The sequence below is a fragment of the Elephas maximus genome, chromosome 7 (genome assembly GCF_024166365.1).
Source record: "Elephas maximus indicus isolate mEleMax1 chromosome 7, mEleMax1 primary haplotype, whole genome shotgun sequence".
NCBI classification, from domain to species: domain Eukaryota; kingdom Metazoa; phylum Chordata; class Mammalia; order Proboscidea; family Elephantidae; genus Elephas; species Elephas maximus.
The window spans coordinates 46931039-46954163 of NC_064825.1; the positions used below are offsets into that span (position 1 = coordinate 46931039).

The 23125-nt window shown below is 50.6% G+C and overlaps 1 protein-coding gene across 3 annotated transcripts; it reads right to left on the reverse strand.

The window, feature by feature from the left end:
• Nucleotides 1-5625: 5625 nt before the first annotated feature.
• SERPINH1 (serpin family H member 1) lies at nucleotides 5626-13815 on the reverse strand. 3 transcript variants are annotated; one of them, XM_049890730.1, is made up of 8 exons: nucleotides 13677-13815; nucleotides 12190-12233; nucleotides 11648-11889; nucleotides 10991-11089; nucleotides 8669-9336; nucleotides 7176-7274; nucleotides 6834-7066; nucleotides 5626-5999 (listed from the first exon to the last, which is right to left on the reverse strand). In XM_049890730.1, the coding sequence occupies exons 5-8, from the start codon at nucleotides 9291-9293 to the stop codon at nucleotides 5697-5699; spliced, it is 1260 nt and encodes a 419-aa protein (XP_049746687.1). In that variant the 5' UTR covers nucleotides 9294-9336; nucleotides 10991-11089; nucleotides 11648-11889; nucleotides 12190-12233; nucleotides 13677-13815; the 3' UTR covers nucleotides 5626-5696. The 3 variants fall into 3 exon arrangements, with proteins under 3 accessions (XP_049746687.1, XP_049746686.1, XP_049746685.1); XM_049890729.1 differs by lacking the exons at nucleotides 10991-11089; nucleotides 11648-11889; XM_049890728.1 differs by lacking the exons at nucleotides 10991-11089; nucleotides 11648-11889; nucleotides 12190-12233.
• Nucleotides 13816-23125: the final 9310 nt, after the last annotated feature.

A 23125-nucleotide genomic window follows, 5' to 3' on the forward strand; every position in this document is an offset into this window, starting at 1 on the left:
TCTTACAATTCTTTTGTTGTGTATGTCTCCTAGCAGATTGACTCTGCAATGAGTCCCCTGAGGCAGGCAAGGATCTAACTACCATTATGGGACTGGAGACAATGGGAGTGGGGCATGAAGAGAAGCCATTCCCCCTTGCCTGGTAGATAGAAAAACATGTCTATAGTATTTTGCAACTCTTCCCATCAAGAGGTGGAGTCTACTTCCCCAGCCCTTGCATCTGGGATGGCCTTGTGACTTGCTTTGATCAACAGAATATGATGGAAATGACATCATGCCAGTTCCAGAGTCCAGGCTTCCAGAGGCCTTGTAGCTTCTGCCTTCATCCTCTCAGATCCCTGAGGCTACCATGCCATGAAGAATCCTGGGATGGAGAGAGAGGCTCAACTCTCCCCGCTGAGCTCAGCAGCCAGTGATGCAGTTACAGGAGTGAATCCAGACAAGACCAACAGAAGAACTGCCCACCCAACCTACAGAACTGTGAAAAATAATAAAGTGTTTTTATTTTAAGTCACTAAGCGTGGAGTGGCTTGTTATTCAGCAATAAACAACTAAAATACTTTGCAAGGTAACTTCCAAGGCAAGGTCAGTTCAAGGTCTTCAGGCAAAGCAGTCACAGCCTCATCAGGTAAAGGAGCAGGGACTGTGACCGCTGAGAAGGAGGCTCGGGACTAGGGGTGCTCTAAATCATCCCAATCTTCCCATATGTACTTTTTCTAATTCCCACCCTGGGATCAGTGCCCTGAATATCACCCAAAACCTAGCAATGCTATGTATTCAACTGACAATGTAATTTGGCAACCGCAGCACAAAACTATCTTGATAAACAAAGTAACACGCTCAGCACTCCCCTCTCCTTCCTGTGCCCCCGTCCCCTCTCCTGTTGAGTTCCTGATCTCTGGCTTCTACCAACAGCAGGTAAATGAAGGAAAGACAGGAAGAAAAAGTACAAAAGCCGACCACTCCTCAGTATGCGTATTTTAGTGCAAAAGCCCTAATTCTTGCTGGAATGGTCAGGTGGGTCAGCCCGTGCCTGGGCATGTGAACTCGGGCTCCCCCCACAAATGAGACACTGGAGATGGGAGTGGGGCGAGGTTCAGCAGACAGGTCCATGTTGCACTAAGAGAATAGAAGAAGGGAGAGCAAATATAGTGAAGGATCAAGTCCCTGTGTGCAGTCAGAGATGCTTGGACAAAGCATTGGGAGCACAGAGGAAGCCATGCTTCTGCCTGGGGAGCTGGAAGGTTCCCTGGGGGACTTGGAGACCTTTGACATGGACCTTAAAGGATGAGGAAGGGCTCCATGGGCAGAGATGGAGAAGGACATACCAGACAGAGAAGACAACCTGAGCAAAAGGAAAAAGGGAGAAAAAGTCCAGGAAGAAGTGGTGAGAAATTGAGTAACGCATGTGGGAGGAAGGGGAAATTGTAGGGACAGACCAGGGCAGATGGTGAACATCTGCTCTGCTCTTATTAATGTTCACTGACCTGCTTTGTGCCTCGTCCTGGGGCTCCCTGCCACCCCGAGCCTCCCTAGGAGCAGGTCTGCCTTCGGCTTCACATCCAGGCCTGCCTTCCATCTCCTAATCCCATGCTCCCCACCAGCTCCTTGCTGTGCTCTGAATTCGCCATGCAGTTTCAGCTACCACACCTCTGTTCATGCTGTTCCCCTCATCTGGAATGCCTCTTTCCCTCTTTTCTCTCCAGCTCTAGCACTCCTTCTTCCAGGGAGTCTCCCCTGATCACTTCAGCTCACTTTGCCCTGGAGGTTGTGTGGCATAATGGAAAGAATGAGGGTTTAAAGTCACAGAGAGGTGAGTTCAACTCCCAGTTCTGCTACGTGATCTTACATTACTTACCTTACTTTATTAAAAGCTAATATTTACTAGCCACATATAATTTGTCAAGTGTCATGGATTGCCTCATGTAACTTTTACCACAATCTTGTGAGAGAAGTACTGTTACCACTTCTGCTTTACTATTGAGGGCACTGAAGCTTGGAGAGGTTAAATAACTTGCCCGAGATCACAGAGCTAGGGAAGGGCAGAGCTGGGACTCCTGCCAGGCCTGTCAGACTCCAATACCTTTGCTGCTAAGCACCACAGCACCAAACCACCATTTGCCCCACCCGGGGACTCTAGTAGGCAGTCAGTAAAAGAGTAACCTCCAGTTCTCCAGTTCCCCACACCTGCACCCGCATCGAGGGCCTTCACGATCCAGCAGGGTCATCATCTCTGAGACTTTTAACAGTCACCATGATGGGAATAGAGTCCCTGGATGGTGCAAAACAGTTAACGTGCTCAGCTGCTCAAAGGTTAGAGGTTCGAGTCCGCCCAAAGACACCTCGGAATAAAGTCCTGGCAATTTACTTCCGAAAAATCAGTTATTGCAAACCCTATGGGGCATAGCTCTACTCTGACACACATGGGGTCACCACGAGTCTGCATTGACTCCACAGGAACTGGCTATGGTGGGCATAACAATGGCCTCCAGGTGGCAGAAAAGCTCCATGCAGGACTGCGATGGGCCACTGGGGGCGCTAACACTGGCGGGAGCCCTAGCCTCTACCCCAGCCCTAACCCACCCGCCTCCCCTGCCTACACTGCCACCTTCCACACCAGCAGCTCCACCTCTCACTGTGAGGGTGCTAGATATCCCAGATGAGAGCATGGCCTTGTACCCCCTTCCCCTCCTGTGCCGGGATGGAGGAGTGTTGCCTCCGGGCCATCTGGGCCACCCCCATACCCAGGTCTGGCTTCTTCCACTGCCCACTCCCACCTGATGCTGGAGCTGTAGCAGGCCAAACCCTGGGGCCAGAAGTCCTAGGTTCCAGCCCAGGCCCTGCCTGCCACTGAGCTGTGCCTGTATTAGAATGACTTCCCACCTAACCGGGCTACTGTGGAGATTAAATGTGCAAACTCTAGGCAGGTTAGACCCTTTCATTTTTGGAATCTGGCCAACCCCCTACTGCTCTTGCATGGAGGCAAGAGCAACTGTCTAGGTTCAAATCCCAGCTCAGGCCCTCGGGCAGTGGAGCCTCAGGCAAGTCACTTAATCTCTCTCTGCTTGTTACTACCTCACCTGTAAAATGGGGGTGATAATCCCTACCTAGCCAAACTGCTGCTGTTTTTGTATGCTTCCAAGCTATTTGGAGGCTTGAAAAAATTATATATATTAAATGACCAACCTGGTATTTGGTACACGGTAAGAGTCATAGTGGAGCCCTGGTGGTGCAGTGGTTAAGAACTCCATTGCTAACCAAAAGATGGGCAGTTCGAATCCACCAGCCACTCCTTGGAAACCCTATGGGGCAGCAGGGTTGCTGAGTCGGAATTGACTCAACAGCAACAGATTTGATTTTGGAGTCATAGTGGCACAACAGTTAAGCGCTCAGCTAACAGAAAGATCAATCAGTGGCTTAAACTCACTCAGCAGCTCTACGGGAGAAAAGACCTGGTGCTCTGCTTCTGTGAAGACTACAGCCTAGGAACACTATGGGGCAGCTCTACTCTGTCATATAGGGTTGCTGTGAATTGCAATCAACTTCCCAGCACACAACAGGAGCAAAACAGTGTACCGGCTGGTATTATTCATTATTTTGATCCAGAAATGCTTAATCACCCTTCAAGGCAGCCCAGATGCCACCTCCTTTGTGGAGCCTTCCTTGATCTCCCCAGGCAGTCATAGCTTCCTCCTCTGGGCTCCCACAGCCCCCAGCACCCCTCTAGCACAGCCCTTTCATTAATTCACTCAGGAAACATATTCTGAGTGCCTCATTTGTATAAAATACTGAATCTTGGTACAGAATGCACAGTGATGAACAGGCAGGCATGGTGTAAATTCTCCTGAAGCTTCCATCCTAGTAGGGGAGACAGTGAACACACCAATAGGCAGATAATGCCATAGTGCTAAGGAGCCAATAAAATGGGAAAACATGGTAGAGAAACTGGGTAGGAGGCGGGCTGCTTTATGTTAGACAATCAGGAAAGGCTTCTCTGAGCAGCTGAGTCCTAGACGACAAAGAGCTGTACTGCAAAGACCTGACAGAACCATTAGTGCAAAAGGCCTGAGGCAGAAGAATAGGTTGGCAGGTCTGTGAATGGAAAGATCAGGTGACCTAAAGCACAGCGAGTACTGTGCACACTTGTCACTGTCCCTACGTCTGCACCTTGAGAGCAGAGTATCGTTTCCTGTGTCTGCAGTACAGGCAGACCTGGGACTCTGAACAGTTTTGCTGATACCCCATTGTGGTAATAATGGGGATGAATCAGCTGGCCCTTCTGCAGCCCCATTCACATCTTAAGACAACTGCAGCTGGGGTGTTTGACCAGGTAGGGGCTCCCTCCTTACACCAACAACCCCCAGGGCAGTTTGTTGGCAGAGGGGATCCAGACAGAGGAAGTGGCCTGCCCAAGGTCACATAGTCAGCAAGTAGCAGAGATGGGGCTGAAACCCAGTTTCCTCTGCCATCAGCCTCCTGTCCTGTGCCCTTGAGGTACCATGTCAGGAGCCCTGGGCCATGAGAGGTAACTGTTTCAGGAGGGACCGTGTTGGGTCTCTTCTCCCTTCCTACTACAAACCCAACATGCTGTGTCATCTGAGAGCAAGGACTCCCCACAAGCTCTTTCCTTCAAAAGCCCTGCCGAAAGATAAATGTGAGCCTGAGTTTGCACCCTCTGTCCCTGGGTATGGAATGAGGTTAGCTGGAAACGAAAGGCTGGGGGCTGAAGACTGAGGCCACGCACAGCAGGACTGGGACGCCCTGGGCTCCAGGACCAGTGCTGTCTTCCAGGTTCTGCAGCCACAACCCCTCCAACGCTGCCAGGCCAACCTTCCCCAAAACAATTTGCCGAGTCAGTGTGTAGTGGACCTGCCGCACAGTATTATCCGTGCAGAGTGTATTGCCAACATTTCAGGTCCATGGGGGTTGTTAGTAGAAACCTGGCTTAACAGTGAGACCTTCTCCCCTGAGAAGAATGACCTGGGAATCTCAATCATCCAATCTTCTTCCATCCTCCAACAAAACTTCATTGGAAAGTTTTATTGAAAAACAAAATTATACAAATAAGTTCTCGGTTTGACAGCAAGTTTCTCCTTCCCTCCCCATCTCTGAAAAACTAAAAAAAAAAAAAAAAAAAAGTTCATTCCCAGGATGCCTAATATAATGATTCTTGACCAGAGTTTGCCAGGACCCCCTCCTGTGAGCTATTTTCCAATCCCCCTTATGGGGGCCAGGGCCCTTGTGGGGGTGCCTGGTCCCAGGGGCTGCAGCACCTAATTTGTAGTTGAGGGAAGTTGGGAGAAGGCTGGCATAGAGCTGGGCTGAGCCATATCCCCAGCTGGATTCTGGTTCAGATGAAAAAACACTTGGCTGTAAGTATGTATGCTTGACTGAGGCAGACTTGATCCTAGGGCTCTGAGGCCAGGGCACGGTGACTACTGCCAAATCCCACAGGATATGGAGTCTCTGGGCCCAGCTTCATGGTATCTGGGGCCCATGTCCAAGTGGAGTGGATTCTGGCTGGGAAGGTCTGCTCAGACACTCAGCAACCCTGGTCTGTTGCCCCACCCCACCCCACCCCGTGGAATGTTCAAGGCTGGTACCTCAGATCCCCACCCCCCCCACCCCCACCATAGCACCCATGTGTCTCAGGAGCCTTCGGCTACCTCCTGACATCCTGTGCCCACCCTGGGGCCCTACAACTCATCACGCATCTTGTCACCCTTGGGCCGGACCAGGCGCCCAATGAACAGCAGGGAGCCACTCTGGGTGTCTCGCACCAGGAAGATGAAGGGGTGATCAGCGTAGAACAGCTTGGGGCTGCGTAGCTCCTCACGCCCGTAGATGTCCTGGTCAAAAGGGTTACCCTCTGTGTCCCACTCAAAGGCAGCGGCATGGTACACGCTGGCCAGGTACAGGTCCTTCTTGCCCGACATACGCGACAGGTCTGCCTTGTTCTTGTCGATGGCCTCAGTCAGGCCCAGGCCAGCCAGGTGTTTCTGTGGGACCAGGTGGGCGCCAGGTGAGGCCATGACAGCCAAGGTTCATAGACCCTCACCCTCCATCCATGCGGCCTACCATCTCCTACCCTGCCCACTCCTCAAAGAGTAAAGAACCTTATATGTACCAAACACAGCACTGGGCCCTTCAGACTACTGCTTTCTTAATTCTCATGACAATGTTGCAAGAGATTCTAATCCCCACTACACAGAGAAAAAAACTGAGACTCAGGAGAGAAGTCAGAACTCACCCTTGGCACTCTGAGCAATCTCTACCAGGGCTTCACAACATGCGGTTCATGGGCCAGCAGCATCAGCACCACCTGGGAACTTATTCTAAACTCACATCCCCTGACCCCAGTCCAAAGCCACTGACCCAGGAACCTTGCTGTAATCAACTCTCCAGCAGAATCTTCGCACACTCAAGTTTGAGAAAGACAGATCTAAAGGATAGCTATGTCCACATCATTCTGGGACTTAGGTATGACTTTGGACAAGTTACTTAACCTTTCTGAGCCTTGGTTTCCTCATCTGTAAACATAGGGTTTATAGTTCTATCTAAAAAGTTGTTTTGAGGATTAAGAGTTTAATACATATAAACCACTTAGAAGGATGCCTGGCACCCAGCAAGTGCTCAGTTACATTCAGCTACCTGTGTGATCATCACCTTCCCGAGGGCAAGGCCCACACCTCCTCCCCCAGCCTCTCCCACAGCAGAACTGAGTACTGCCTGGACACCCAGGGGTCTCAGGGAAGCCCTGCTGAGCTGATGAATGGGTGCCCCAAGCCCCGCCTCCCTTAAGCCCTATAGGCCCAAGTTGAGTCACCCCTCACCTGCAGGTCGTGGGTCACCTCCACCACACCCTTGGGCAGCGAGATGGCCACAGCCTTCTTCTGCATCTTCCCCATCCACATCTTCAGCTGCTCCTTGGTCAGCAGCTTTTCAAGGCGCTCGAGGGGCTCCACGTGGTGGGGCATGAGAATGATGAGGCTGGAGAGCTTGTGGGCCAGGGGCATCTCCACAATTTGCAGCTTCTCCTTCTCATCATCATAGTAGTTGTAGAGGCCTGGGAGAAGGGCAGAGAAGGCATTGGGCATGCTGTAGCATGTGGGTAAGCCAGTCCCCAAGCACCCTCAGACACCTCCTCTCATCCCCCTGCCTGGCAAGGCACCTACCTGTGCGATGCATCATCGTGACACCCACAGTATAGGAACGGGTCACCATGAAGCCACGGTTGTCCACCATCTTGTGATGGAATCTCTCGTCCCAGTGTGCTGTAGTGAGATGCAGAACACGAGATTTGCTATGAGACACGCCCCCCGCCCCAAGACACAATCATAGCCCACACCATCCCAACTGCACACCCTGGATTTATCCCTGCCACCAGGCCTCTGCTCCATTCCTCAGGGCCCAACTGTGGCCCAGCTCCTCCCTGAGCACCCAGCCAAGGAGTACTCTGATTTAGGGAGGGGTTCTTGGCCCCAGGACATGCTGCCTGAGGCTGTGGGTCTCTACAGTCAGGGCCTGGCTGCTCCCACGTGACAGGGAAGTCCTTCAGAAGGAGGACCCTCAGCTCAGCCACCTCAGTGTCCACCTCCATACCCTGCCCTAGCACTGGCGCTGAACTGGGCTTTCCACCCCACCTGCTACCTGTGGGGTCTGTGCCCTGGGCAGGAAGCACCCTAAGACCAGCTTTAATTCTTGTTTGCAAACTGTCTCTGTGGCTAAAAAAATAACCAAAACACCATGTAAGTGACAATGGCCTGAGGCCTGCCTTGCCTTTACAACAGACCTGTGTTCAAATCTAGACTCCGCCACCAACTGACAGACCTTTCCACCTCTCCTACCTTGGTCTCCTCATTTGTCAGTCAGAGGTTGTTGCCTCATCCTCACAGCAATTGTAAGGTTAACAGTCAATATACATAGGTACTCAAAAATATTCACTAACCCCAAATTGAATATCCAATTCAATACTGACACCTGGGCCTGAGTCCTGGCTCTGCTACCTCCTAGCTGAGCCTGCTTCTTCTCCTGTGAAATGAACACAGCACTGCCTGCCCCCAGGTTTGCTTTGAGGATTAGGGGTGATCACAGGTATGGGGCCTCTCTCCAGCTCACTAAAAAACCTGTCACTGTCGAGTAGATTCCGACTCAGGGCGACCCTATAGGACAGAGTAGAACTGCCCCATATGGTTTCCAAGGGGTGACTGGTGGATTCGAACTGCTGATCTTCTGGTTAGCAGCCGTAGCTCTTAACCACTATGCCACCAGGGACTCAATACCGAGGCAGAATTGATTGTTGAATTTTACTGATGCCAAAACACCTACTCTTTGAATTTTAACATTTCTAAAATTAGATCTTTTTTTACAAGCGATAGCATTTGATTTGATACAATATGTAGGATCATGTCCTCTGGAGTACCTCTGCAGAGTTTGAATCCCTGCCCTCTCAAAACCTTGGTTCCAGTACAGAAAAAGGGTTTAATAACAGTGCCTGCCTTGAGAGGTTCTGAGGGTTAAATGAGAAGAGGTAAAATGCTTAACACAGGGAATACTGTTATAACTCTTGTTACTGGTTGTGGGGAGGGCAAGACCCCACCCTCGGCACTCTCTCACTGTCCCTGGTTCTGGGCCCAGGCCCCCTCTCCCAACCTTGTCCTGGACTCACGCTTAAAGAACATGGCGTTGACCAGCAGGGCGCCGTCTGTGCGCTCCACGTCTTTGGTGACCTCAGGCAGCTTGCCGTCGGTGGTCTGCGCGGCCCACTCATTGATGGACTGTAGGGCGCTGCGCTTGTCGCGGAAGTTGATCTTGGAGTGCTCACAGTTGTAGTGCTGTTTGCTGCTGCGCACAAAGTCATCGGCAAAGCTCACCGAGCTGGGCCCATACAGCCGGCTGCCCAGCTTCCAGGTCACATTGCGCGCAGTGTTGTTGCTGAACGAACGCAGCAGCTCACCCAGGCCCGCGTGTACCTCCTCGTCACGCAGCTGCTCTGCACTCAGCACTGCCTTGGCCTGTGATGCCGTGGTCGCCTTGCCACCCAACGACACAAGCCCCAGTGATGAGGCCACCACCACGGGCGACAGCAGGATATTCTCCACTGCCTGGTCCTTGGCCATAGCCTGGTACAGACTGAAGGCCAGGCCAGCACTGCGCTCAGCCAGTGTGGCTGCCTTAGGGCTCAGCTTCTCTGGGGTGCCAGGAGCTGCGGCTGCTGCAGCCGGCTTCTTCACCTCAGCAGCCAGGGCCATGGCCAGGAAACAGAAGGTGCTGATGAGCAGAAGGGCCCGCATGTCTGGGAGGTGGGCTGTGTATACCTCAGTGGACCTGTATGGGCTACAGAAAGAGGGTGGCCCTGAAGCCCTAGGCTGTCCTCCCTGTCACCAAGTCCCCAGGTGGTAGCAGCAAGAAAGCGAGTTCTGGGGAGCCCAGACCTGACTGGGGGCTAACCAGGATAGGGGTCTGTATGCCCACCGTGTCAAAGGCCTTCCCTGATGTCTCTATCCAAAGCAGGGTTCCCACCAAGTCACCACCTGACCACCCTATTGATTCCTTGCATTGGAGTTACCACACATACTTATTTTTGTTTATTATGTATTTATTTCTGTGACCTAGACTGTGACCTCCAGAAAGACAGGAAACAAAACTAGTTTGGCTCCCCACTATATCCCCAGTGCCTAGTGCACAGCAGATCTCAGCTGTTTCTGAATGAATATAAAACAGGGTCCCTTGGCCAGGCCTGGGGTCCTCATCAGTGTGTATACAGGACCCCGATCTCACACAACCACGGTGTCCTTTTCCAGCAGGAAAAAGCGATCGCCAGGCTGAGGATCTCCAAGAAGCCCAGGTGCCTGGGCAAGGACTGTCACATAGGGCAGAGCTATAGGCCTCCCCCTCCCCCTCCCCCTCCCCCATGCCTTTCATTCTGCCCTGGGATGTTAATTAATCACTGGCTGGTTCACTCATTAAATGGGGGCTGCCCAGGCAGAAGGGGACAGAAGCTGGCTGAATGGACATCGGAATACAGTGCGGAGAGAAGTATGCTGACTCATAGGGGGGAGAGCAGCTAGGTGTACATAAACCCAGTGCCATCGAGTCAATTCCAACTCATAGCAACCCTATAGGACAGAGTAGAACTGCCCCCATAGAGTTTCCAAGGAGCGCCTGGCAGATTTGAACTGCCGACCCTTTGGTTAGCAGCCGTAGCATTTAACCACTATGCCACCAGGGTGCAAGGTGTATATAAGTTTTTGTACAAGAGACTGACTTGTTTTGTAAACTTTCACTCAAAGCACAATAAAAATAAGTTAAAAAAGAATAAAAGAGGGCTGCCCAAATGCTCCATTCTACCGCCCCAAGGGAGATCATGAGTGCTTGTCTATGTATGTGTCTGTCTGTTGGGGGGAGGGGTAATTCACCCCTCTCTTGAGCCTCAGTCTCCCTTCTAAGCTGCAAAGGCCTGGACCTCCATGCCCAAGGCCTCTATCTTGGCAAGAACTTGACCTGCCCACAGCCCCTGGAACGAATGGGAAATTCCCAGAGGAAAAGGTCGTGGGGCCAACTCCTTCAGAAACTTACAGAGGGGGGTGGCTTCCTGAGAGAGCAGCAAGGACAGGATGCTGGAGGAGAGGTGAGTCACAGTTCAATCAACACCCCCCGCCACCACCACTACCACCACCAAAGGCTGGCCAGGTGTGTGTCCAGCCTTTCAGGAAGCTGTGGCCATATTGATTTCATTCTCCCTTGCCATGTGACAGCCACTGCCACATAGGCCATCTGCTCTGTGGCTTTGGGGTTACCTCAGGCCCCTCCCCAAGCCAAAGCAGTATCAATGCCCCCTAGGACGAGCCCCACTTCACTTCTGTCTTCGGGGATGAATCAGGACAGTCTCTTTACAAAGAATAGTCCCATGCTTCCCTCTTTCAGATAATTTCCCCTCTACTTCACATAGCAGAATGGAAGAGGAGATGACTGTGAAAAGGAACCTCACTGGAGGCTAAGGGGAGGCTGGGATCCAATCCTGGGGTCCTCTTCGAGAAAGACCGAAAATTCAGAATCCTGGTGGAAGACCCTCAAGACTGTGGCCTGCCTGTGGGATCATGGGGTTTCAGGAAGACTCTTTGGCTGCAGCCATCCCCACCTCCCTGGACTGCCACCCTCCTAGAGGGTCTTGAAGTACAGTTTAAAGGAGAAGCAAACGGTACCCGAGGGAGGTAGGGGAAGGAGAAAGGGCCACTGAGATCCACAAATGCCTGGTACAAGAAAGATCTCAGTCCTACCCTAAAGTACAGAGTAGTTGGGGGTGGGCAGAGCCCTTAGGGCCTAGATTAAGCTCCAGGCCACCTCCCTCCCAGCCCTGGTTCCTTCCCCACCAAGCCTGGAGCAGCAAAGGCAGAGTTAACTATAATATATGGTTTAAATGGGGGTGCTTCCAGAGTAAAATGAGACACTACTAATTATTACGCCCATACAACAGACATGGTCAACCCACTCTAAGGCCACCTCTAGTCCAGAGAGCTGATGCTGGATCTCAGGTCTCTGCAGAGGCCACCAGCATCCCCTTGGGAGGCAATCAAGGGACCTGGCTCCCAGCCCTGCCACGCGGCAGACACCATCTTGATAGCCCCAATCCCCAGCCAACCAGAACCTCAAAGGGCTGGGAGGAGCTTTTCAAGAAAGCTCCAAATCACTAGTTTGGGATTCCTCAGGCTGCCACACAACTTCGCTCCTGCTCCCGGTGACGTGGCAGGCAGGAAGCTGAATTCTCACTGCCAGCCAGCAGAGCGGGGCTTCCACCCGGGAAGCAGGAGGCCTCAGTTCAGGTCCCAAGGATTTGCTGTGACACTCCAGGAGCCTCCTCAGGACTTAGTTTCGCATGTGCACATCAATCTATGAAGGAATATAAGCAGCTGGGGACAAGGGCTGCCATGCTACAGCTAGCAGCAGGAATAGAGAAAGGCGAGTTACTGCAAGCAAACCAGCCCATGGCCCAGCCTATCTTGCCACAGAGAAATCCCAGCCCTCAGGCCAAGGTTAGGCAATTTACAGTGCCACCAAAAAAATACAAGATCAAATTGCCAGTTGGGGCTGGATTTGGGCTTGGGTAAATCAGAGGTATGGAGAGGAGATGCCAGGGGGCCACCAAAGGGTCTCAAACCCTGCAAAGTGATTTGAAGGAGTCTAAAGTACCTTGAAACTGTCTCAGAGGGAGGTCACTGCCTGCCTTTTTCATTCTGAAAGAAAACAGAAGTGTGAGGAGGACGGGCAAAAGGGGAGGTGGTAAGGACAGAAAGGGCACCCCATCTACACTCAGCCCCTAGCAGGGAGGCCACAACCAGCCCCAGATCTACAGGGGCCTTGGAGGCCAATCCCTCCCTGTACAGTGGGGGAAACTGAGGCCAGAGAGGAGCAGGGAGCTACCAAAGTCCCACAGGGATCAGTGGGGGCCAGGCCTCCAAGCACAGGGCTCCCTCCTCTCAGAAGCCCCCACAGAGCTCCTCCTGAGGGAAGTATGTGGTGTCCCGTTACACAGCCAGTGCAAAAAAAAAAAAAGTCTCTGCTGGGAATCCCCATGACCAGAGACAAAAGCAGGGGACAGGAGGCCTTGGAAAGGGGGATGGGCAGGTGAACTATCTGAGGGCCAGGAGGGTGTGGCTCCAGCCAGAGAGTTCCAGGGATCCAAAGCCCCTCAATTTTCCTTCTGCCTCCATCCGGGCCCTGGCCCAGCGGGGTTAGCCGGAAGCCTGGGAAGAGGAGGAGTCGGAACTTTGGGCCGAGCTGGAAGTGTTTTTATTCTTCTTCCGTCTCTCAAACCTCCTCAGGAATGCCCCTGAGCTGGGGGCAGGGAACGTGGCCTCTGGAAGTGCCCTTAACCCTGCAGTTACTCCAGAAACCAGGTGGCAGTGGGCTAGAGCATAGAAAAAGGGTGACGGGTGACCAGAAGCCTTCTGCTCAGCTCCCCCTCCCCCCCCCCCAGCAAGGATGCACACCCAGGCAACTCCTTACCCACTCTTTTCCTTTTCGGGTGGGAGAAGGGGGAGATTGATGCTAGCCAAGTCCCTCCTCTAACTACCATCATCTACACACCACACCACAGGCCACTAGAAATGCAGCCACCATTGGCGACTTTTCCCAAACCATGAGGACCCCAAGAGCCAAGAACCTCACTCCAGGAAAAGCCAAGGTGACTCTTTTCCTACCATCCAGCCTCTACCTTCAGTAGAAGTTTAGATGCCCCCCAATAAGCTCATGAGGCACCTTGGACTGCAAAGCTACTCTGTTTCCCTAGTGTGGCTGCAAAGGGCCCCAGACCCCATCTCCTCCCCCTCCATTCCTGCAGAGGGTCCAGTCTCAGCACCCTGGCCCCTAGCCCCACTGTCTCCTCTTTGCCACTCCCTCGCCCCAAATTTCTAAGGGCTTCTCCACTTTTTCCAGATCTTCCGAAAGCCCTGGTCCCCCATCCCTAGACCTCAGCCTTGCTGCCCGCATCACCATCTAACCCGGATTCTCGATTCCAAGCCCTCCCGCTCCCTGCATACCCCCCCACAATTTGAGGGCCCTGGGCTGGCCCCAACGCCTCCCGCCCCTTCTCACCCCCTCCCCCCCGAACACCCTCGAAGCTCCGGCGCCCTCCCTAGGCCGCTCCCGCCGCACCCAGGCCGGCCCCCGCCCCTCACCTGGGCCGAGTTCGGCTGGCGCGGGGACAGGAGCCTGCTCTCCGGCCGCAGACGAAACCTACTCTCCACCCGTTCGCCCGCTCTCTGGATCTATATATGGCGCCCCCCTCCCGCCCGTCCCGAGAAACTTCTGGAAAGTTGGAAAAGCTTCCGGAGAGCGCCCCGGCTCCACCAAAAAAGCCAAAAGACCTCCCCCAAGCCGCCGGGCCCCCGCCCCCTCGCTCTCCGGGCACTCTCCCGGCCCCTGGGTCCTACTGCCCTCCTCATCGGATGGCCGGCGGGGTCGCGGGGAGCCAGACGCCGGGCCTGGCACTCCGACCCGGACGTCCTCTGGAGCGCGCGGGCGTCCTTGGGCTCATCGGACACTCGGGACCCTTGCGGGGGACTCGGACTACTGAGCTGGAGAGGACACTGGGCTCCAGAGTCCAGCTCCCCGGCACAGCAGCCCCCGCTACCCCCGGGCTCTCTGACAGGCCGGCCTACCAAGGCGCCCATTCACTTTGGCACCCTTCACCTGCGGTGGCTTTGCCACGGAGCGAATCCGTTCCCCCGTTTTCGAGCTGAAACTTAACTGGGTTCTCCTTTCCCACTCCCACCGCATCTCTGCTCAGCCAGGGTCCCTCTCCTTTGCTTCAGGAGAGATGGGCAGACTTTGGGAGACACCCTAAACTCCTTGGCTGAGCTGAGATCAACCTCAATGCCCCGCAAGGCTGGGCATGGGGGGGGGGTTGAGTGAGCCCTACCCCCCGCCCCCGGAAAGACCAAGCCTTGGAGCCACAGAGGCAGAGACACCCAGGGAAGGTTGAGTGGTGCTGCTGGGCCGAGAGGAGTGCACCGGAAGGAAGGCCCGAGCTCTCCACTAACAGTGCTTTGTGACTCTAAGCATGTTACTTTCCTTTTCTGACCCTCAGCTCCCGTGGCTGTGAGATGTGGTGCCAAGTTGGTCCTTGTTTCCTTTCTCTCTTTCTTTCTCCTCGGTTATCCCGGTGCCCTCCCTGACTGGGTCCCCTCCCACGGGATCTAGGTCTGGCTATCAGCTCCTCCCACCCTGCCCTCCCACAACTGATAGGCTCTTGAGCTCTGAGTTAAGCTGGAGTATTCATTACTGTTCCCAGTGCTGAGGATACTGCTGAGAACTGGACAAAGTCCCTGCCCTCAAGAATGTACATTCTAAGGAGGGTACTGCATGTCAGTAGATAACTCCGTCGGACAGAACGTTATTTAGAACCATCACCACCTCATCCCCTGTGCAATCTTCTTTAATAGTGACATAGACAAATGGGCACAGTTGGGAGAGGAAGGGATATGGTGGAGAGACACATCATTCACTCGTTCATTTATTTAATCAACAAGTTGTGTTGAGCACCTTCTGTCTTCCAGGTGCATCACTGAATCCTGAGGTATAAATGAATCCCAGCACTGGGCAAATGAATCACCTGAGTCTCTGGTCTTGAGGCAGGGTGGTGGTTCCTTGGTGATGCAGGCCAACTTCTCAGTCTGTCTGGGTTAGGCCACTGCTAATCAAAAAAAAAAAAAAAAAAAATCCTGTTGCCAATTGACTCGTAGTGAGCCTATAGGATAGAGTAGAACCACCCCATAGGGTTTCCAAGGCTGTAAATGTTTATGGAAGCAGACTGCCACATCTTTCTTCCTGAATGGTGGGTTCAAATCATGGACCTTTCAGTTAGTAGCTGAGTACTTAACCACTGTGCCACAGGGCTACTCCTTGCTGCCCAGACTTCTGATTACAAGGGCTGTGGGAAATCTTAGGTCCCAAAAGCTTCAGACTCTTTGAATCAAAGGACTAGGATACTAAAGTTATCATCATAGAATATTTCTTATACTTGAAGCCCTATGGAATCTTTGAATCTAGCTAAGAATCTTAGAGTGTTAAATTCTCAGAGTCAAGGCAACTTTCAATAAAAATATTAAAGATTGGTCACTTTCTGCAGGCCCAGGCAGAAATCTTCTCTGCATTATCCCCAAAAGGTAAGCATCAGGCGCCTCCAGGCACAGGGTGCTCACTTCCTTCAGAAGCAACCCTGTATTCTTTTTTTCTGATCATTAACAAAATCTTCCAACCTTAGAGAGGTGTCCGCCTCTCTGGGGTGGCTGTCCTGGTTCTCATGTCTCAGCTGTGCATTGCTCCTAAGGATGAGAAACCAGTTGCCGTCCACTCCGACTCACAGCTACCCCATGTGTGTCAGAGCAGAACTGCACTCTATAGAGTTTTCAATGGCTGATTTTTCAGAAGTAGATTACCAGGTCTTTCTTCCAAGGCACCTCTGGGTGGACACAAACTGCCGACCTTTCTGTTAGCAGCTGAGAGCATTCACTTTTTGTACCACCCAGGGACTCTACTTCTAAGGATAAGTCCTTCCTATCCAAGGAAACCCTGACGGCATAGTGGTTAAGTGCTACGGCTGCTAACCAAAAGTCAGCAGTTCAAATCCACCAGATGTTTCTGGGAAACTCTATGGGGCAGTTCTACTCTGTCTTGTAGGGTCACTATGAGTTGGAATTGACTCAATGGCAACAGGTTTGGGTTTTTTTGGTTACAAACCAAAGAAAACAGCCTGGATTCCTGGCCAGAGAGGCCCCCGTCTGCCTTGACCCTAGGAGTTCAGCCCCAGGTTGTAATTTGTTCAATGAGCTAAAGGATAGGGCAGGAACAGAAAAGGTCCACTGAAATCGGCAGAATGAAGGAAAGGTTCACGTTGCTATCCAGCGGGTCCAGATTTCCAAAATCCCACAAAGACTTCCTTTCCTCCGCACTCTTGCATCTTTTAGATCTCTTAAGCCGCACCAGCACGTGAAGGGTAAGCTGAAGGTGCTATGACTATCCCATTTTGCAGAGGGGTAAACTAAGGCTCATGCTGTTAGATAAACCCAGAACCCTAGAAGGGAAAGTAGAAAGAAGCAATGCTCTCTATTAATAGATAAGGAAACTGAGGCCCAGGGAGGGGGTGGGCTCTAAAGAACCTGTCAGTCACAGAGTAGCACAGAAGCCTCTGCGGCCTGTCATGCTGCGTTATCACTGTGTCATCACCCTGTATTGTCACTGAATGTCCTGAAGACTCTGGAAGGGTACAGCCTTCTCCTTCTCACTCAGAGTCCCCAGCACTCACACAGGGCAGGGCACCAAACAGGCACCTGGTAAACACACCACTGAGAGCGAGAGCGTGAGGGGAAGTGGCTGAGCGTACTGAGCTACAAGCCTGGCCTTCCCAAGGAAAGAGAGGTAACGGCTCCTTTAAATTTCAAGGATCAGCAAAAAAAATTCAAGAGCCTTTGCCACATTATTCTTAGCTCTGAGCCCATCCCAGGATGACTGCAGCCCTCCCCCCACACTCTGAGGCTGCACTTTCTGGAAAAGCACCCTTTAGGGTGGGGAGGAAACTGAAATGCAGAAAAATTCTATAGCATTTCATGTCTGGATTCCTTCAGTGCCTTCAGCTCCCTGCAGTAACTGTTCCTGCCACCATGCAAGAGCCCAGCTGGAATCCTCTAGGTACCAGGAGGTATGGGCATTGGGAAAGAGAAAACCATTGAGTCCACTGCACCCACATTGTTCAGAGAGGAAAACTGAGGCCCAGAGAAGAACAGGAATTTTCCCAAGGTCACACAGGAAAATCAGAGTAGAGCTGGGCCAGAGTCTATGCCCTGAACCCCAAGCCCTCTTATCCCCATACCACCCTCAAACTGACCAGTGAGGTATGCAGGCCCAGATATTGCAGAAACATCTTTCCTTGGCCCCAGGGCTAGATTCACACACTCCTCACCCATAGAATCCTAGGACAGAAACTAACATGTCATCTAAGTGCCAAGCACGTTCCCGTATTTAATCCCTACAGTAAATAAGAATCTCTCCCTTTTTAACTGAGGACCAGAGAGGCTAGGCAGCATGCTCAAAGTCACACAGAAAGTTAGAGCCAGAGCTAGAACCGAGCTAAGTTCTGTTTGACCGTACCGTGTCCATAGGAGGGGAGTGGAGAGGACTGGAGTGACACTTAGGGGCCACTTTGCTGGGGCCAGGCCCTGAGTGAGGCACCCTAAATAGTATCTCACTTTTAATTATAGGACATAGTTTGGGAAGAAGTTTAATCTCTTTTTCCATTTTACATGGGAAAAAACTGGGCCCCAAAGAGGTTCCAGCAGCACAGTCCTGACTCAGCAGTCCCTCAGGGAGCCAGAGCTGCCAAGGGCAGCTCTCCTTTGAGCCTCTGTCCTGAGGCCAAGAATGTGCTCTTAGCTCAAGGCATGAGTCAAGGAAACACGGTTTGTGCAATCTTTGATTCTCCCTGGTGGAGTCTGGGGCCTTGCAACCAAGTGGGCTGTCCCTGATGCTGCCATGCAGGAGGGTAAGGGGCTGGGTGGAGGGGTGGGCGATAGCTTGGCCACTGCTTCATTCCTCCTCCTCCCAGAGCAGGCCGGGCCCCCGCTCCCACCCCTTTGCACTCCCTCTGTCTTGGAGTGAAGGCACACAGGAAGATGCAGTGCCTTTACCCACGGACACATAACACACACATGACATAACACCCAGGAGACACATGCCCACCGACATGCTCTATATGCACGTGTGTCTACCCGCTCACATGCCATGTTCACAGCACAAGGGGGCAGGGCCTTCACGCAGTCCATATGCACACGTCTATGTAGCTCTCCAGCAATCCAAAGGCACCATACATGGCATGCACGGGTGTGCCTAATATGTACATGTAGAGGCACAGACTCAAGGGAAACAGGTAGTTCACAGCGAGGAAGTCAGGGATCCCATGCTCATCTCTTCACCCCTTATTTGCTGAGAAACCTTGGGGCAGTCACTTCCCCTCTCTGGGCTTCAATTTCACTTTTGTAAAATGAGAGGGTGTGACTTCTCCAAAGCCTTCTCCTTACCAGCTCCTTTCTGCCTACTGACATTCCCCTCTGCCTTTTTCTTGAAACCTACTATGTATGATTGGGGTGCCATGTGCAAAAACCCAGCAAGGCAAGGATATTGTTCCCACTGGGAGATGGAATGAACCAGATACAAAACACAGTATCCTGACCCCAGCCCATGGTTCCATCCATTGCACCAGCTCAGAACTCTTCTGTGGCAAACTAGATGGTGACTGGCTACTGCCAATGACCACCCTGAAAACACAACGGAGAGTCCCTGACAGCGCAGGAAAAAAGTGGGGTGCCAAACTCAAATTCTAGTAAAAAGACAAGACTTAATGGTCTGACTGAGACTGGAGGAACCCCAGAAGACATGGCCCCTAGACTCTCTGTTAGCCCAGAACCAAAATCATTCCCGAGCCAATTCTTCAGACAAAGATTAGACTGGACTATAAGACATAAAATGATACTCATGAAGAATGTACTTCTTAGTTTAAGTAGATACACGAGACTAAACAGGCAGCTCCTGTCTGGAGGTGAGATCAGAAAGGGACAGGAACTGGTTGAATGGACACGGGAAGTCCAGGGTGGAAAGGATGAGTGTGCTGTTACATTATAGGGAGATCAAATAGGGTCACATAAAAGTGTGAGTATAAAAAATATGTGTATTTAGGTGAAGGGAAAGACAACACACAATACAGGAAAGGTCAGCACAACTGGACTAAGCCAAAAGCAAAGAAGTTTCATGAATAAACTGAATGCTTTGCAGGCCACAGTAGCAGGAGCAGGGGTCTGGGAACCACGGTTTCAGGGGACATCTAGGTCAATTGGCATAATAAAATCTATTAAGATGACATTCTGCATTCCATCTCGGTGCATGGCGTCTGGGGTCTTAAATGCTAGCAAGTGGCCATCTAAGAAGCATCAATTGGTCTCAACCCACCTGAAGCAAAGGAAAATGAAGAACACCAAAGACACGAGGCAATTATGAGCCCAAGAGGCAGAAAGGGCCACATAAATCAGCCTGAGACCAGAATAACTAGATAGTGCCTGGCTACCACCGATGGCTGCCCTTACAGGGAACACAACAGAGAATCCCTGATGGAGCAGGAGAGCAGTGGAATGAAGACTTCAAATTTATGTAAAAAGACCAGTCTTAATGGTCTGACTGAGACTAGAAGGACTCTGGAAGTCATGGTTCCCAGACCTTCTATTAGCCCAAGACAGGAACCATTTCCAAAGCCAATTCTTTTTGGATGGGGATTGGACTGGACTGTGGGATAGAAAATGATACTGGTGAGGAGTGAGCTTCTTGGATCAAATAGACACATGAGATTATGCAGGCAGCTCCGGTCTGAAGGGGAGATGAAAAGGCAGAGGGGGACAGAAGCTGACTGAATGGACACGGGGGATACAGGGTGGAGAGAAGGAGTGTGCTGTCTCATTAGGGGGAGAGCAACTAGGAGTACATAGCAAGGTGTATATAAATTTTTATATGAGAGACTGACTTGATTTGTAAATTTTCACTTAAAGCACAATAAAAAAATAATATAAAAAAATTGTGTATGAGAAACTACTTGAGCTGTAAACTTCCACCTAACCTAAAGCACAATAAAAAATAAAAACTCTTCTGTGGCTCCCAGTGGCTCCTGGAGAAAGTCTAAGCCCCTCTGTTGTCCTCACCACCTTGCATCAGGCGTGCTGGTTTGCAAATCCAGGGCCTTGGTGTTCCTGGGCCAAGACCTTCTGCCTGCTGAGGGCCAGAGCAGGGGAGGAAGCTCCAGGAGAAAGTTCAGCTCTGGCAGTTTTGGAGGTGAGGGAGCGTATTTTATTTCTGCGGGGACTGAGAGCTCCCTTCCTCCTCCCAGCCTACCCTCCCAGGCCTCCAGGAAGGGAAACGGCTCCAGCTGATGGATGTCACTGAATTGTGCATGTGAAAATGGTTAAAATGGCAAATGTTTTGTTACCTATATACTTACCACAATAAAAAGGAAAAGAATAGGAAGAAGGGTTCATACGTAACCACTGGCTGAAGGAGAAATTGGCACACACTTTCTAGAAGGCAGTTTGCACTGTGAGCTTTGCAAATACTTCACTGAACACTCCCCTGCAACATTGTATATACGGTAAAACTTGTGGAAGCTGCATAAGGTGGAAACCCATCAGAGAAGGAAAATTCAAATATTTTCCACTAATAGAGATTGATAAAAAAAAAAAAAAGTGGTAAGACTATACCCTGTCACAGGCGGAAAACTTGTGAGACCCGGAAAAACAAGGCAGTCCTGTGAGTTTGGCTCTCAGAGATTTCACTGTAATAGCAAAAGTTGGAAACAACCTAACTGTCCATCAATAGGGCGTGGGGATACCATGAAGCTAGGAAAAACATGGAGTGAGGAAGTCCTCTGTGTACTGATAGCTATTCCATCTCTTAGAGTGGAATAGCAAAGCGAAGAATGCTACGAATGGTATGCTACTATTTGGGTTAAAAAAAAAAAAGGAGGGGATATTTCTAATTGCTTATAGATGGTTACATCTGTGGAAGGCCACGACATAGGAAACTGGTCACATTTGTTGCAGGGCAGGGGAAGAACTGGATAGCAGAGGGGGAGGAAAAGATTTATCTTTCATTGCTTATGAATTTTTTTAACCATATGAATACATTATCTATTCACACATTTTTTTTATTAACTTTTATTGAGCTTCAAGTGAACATTTACAAATCAAGTCAGACTGTCACATATAAGTTTATATACACCTTACTCTGTACTCTCACTTGCTCTCCCCCTAATGAGTCAGCCCTGCCAGTCTCTCCTTTCGTGACAATTTTGCCAGCTTCCAACTCTCTCTATCCTCCCATCCCCCCTCCAGACAGGAGACGCCAACACAGTCTCAAGTGTCCACCTGATATAATTAGCCCACTCTTCATCAGCATCTCTCTCCTACCCACTGTCCAGTCCCTTTCATGTCTGATGAGTTGTCTTCGGGAATGGTTCCTGTCCTGTGACCACCGGGATTCCTCTAGTCTCAGTCAGACCATTAAGTATGGTCTTTTTATGAGAATTTGGGGTCTGCATCCCACTGATCTCCTGCTCCCTCGGGGGTTATTCACACATTTTTTAAATGTAAAATGGTTTCTGTTCTATTTGGAAAAATATCCATTTTTAGGAACTTAGTGTTAGGAAATGCTTTTTAATAACAGCAGCATAAGGAGAGGTACAAGGGTGTTCATCACAGCCTTGTTGGCAACAACAAAAAACCGGCAACGATGTCTGTCGCTGGAGATGGAATATTGTACAGCCATCACAAAGGGGGAGGCTGCGTTAATCCTTCCACGGAGAAAGAAGCTCTGTGGGCCGTCAAATGGAAAGTAAAGCAGTTTATAAAACAGCACATTTATGGAAACTCCATGTGCAGAGGTACAGGAGTCTGGGAAGATGTTCACATTTCATCAGAATGTCACAATGGGCTTATATACAACCAAACACCTCATGGGATTTGGTTTCTTGGAGGTCATGGCTTCATGGGACCTCCCAGAGAACTGACCTATTAACGCATTTAGTGCTTCTGTTCTGCCTCCTGCTTCGTTGTGTGGTGCCTGGGGTCTTCAAAGCTTGCAAGTAACCAACCAAGGTACAGCAATTGGTCTCTATTCACCTGGAGCAACAAAGGAAGAAGAGTCAGGAGTAGAGGAGAATATGGGAATGAGTGGCTAATTGCCTCCATGAATAGCTGCCTCCTTTGCCATGAGACCAGAAAAATTGGATGGTGCTTGGCTACCATTCCTAAATGCTTTGATCAAGGATTCTATAGAAAAATCTTGATCAAAAGGGGAAAAATTCAGAACAGAATTTCAAATTGTAATGAAATTCAGACTTTCTGGAGTCATAGAGGCTGGATGAACCCCTGAAACTATTGCTCTGAGATAATCTTTAAACCTTAAACCAAAAGTATCCCCGGAAGTCTTTAAATCAAACAAAAGTTTAACTTAATTAGTAAAGAATGTCTGCCTTGAGTATTGTGCTCTTTTAAATACTATCTATGTGGGATCAAATAGACAACTGCAACTCAAAAGATAGGAAACTTAGGGGGCAGTGAGATTATGTTAATGGGGGAGAAACAATTTTGAAAAACGAGGGTGAGAATGGTTGTACTACTTGAATAATGTAATCAGTGTCATCGAATTGAACATGTAGAAATTGTTGAATCGGAGTATGTTCTGCTGTGTATATTCTCAACAACAACAAAACAGAATAAATTTTTAAAAGTCAGGGTGGCTCTTTCTGGGTATGGGATGTTGAACGCTTCCCACTTAATTTTTCAAATATTTCTGCTGTTTGAAATTTTTTCTTAATGAGCTTGTATTTGATAAGTAAATAATTATATGTATAATGTTATATGACACAGTGGCTACAACAATGGGCTCAAGCATAACAAAGATTGTGAGGATGAAGCAGGACCGGATATGTTTTCAATGGTTTGTTCTGTTGTATGTAGGGTCGCTATGAGTCGGAACCGACTCGATGGCACCTAACGACACAACAACAGTGTATATATATATATATATATAACAC

Excerpts from the sequence above, each read along its gene's own strand:
- SERPINH1 (XM_049890728.1), bottom strand. The coding sequence starts at position 9,293 with ATGCGGGCCCTTCTGCTCATCAGCACCTTCTGTTTCCTGGCCATGGCC. Across the intron at positions 7,067-7,175 it reads CACGATGATGCATCGCACAG|GCCTCTACAACTACTATGAT; the intron begins GTAGGTGCCTTG and ends CCCTTCTCCCAG. Across the intron at positions 6,000-6,833 it reads AGGTGACCCACGACCTGCAG|AAACACCTGGCTGGCCTGGG; the intron begins GTGAGGGGTGAC and ends CTGGTCCCACAG.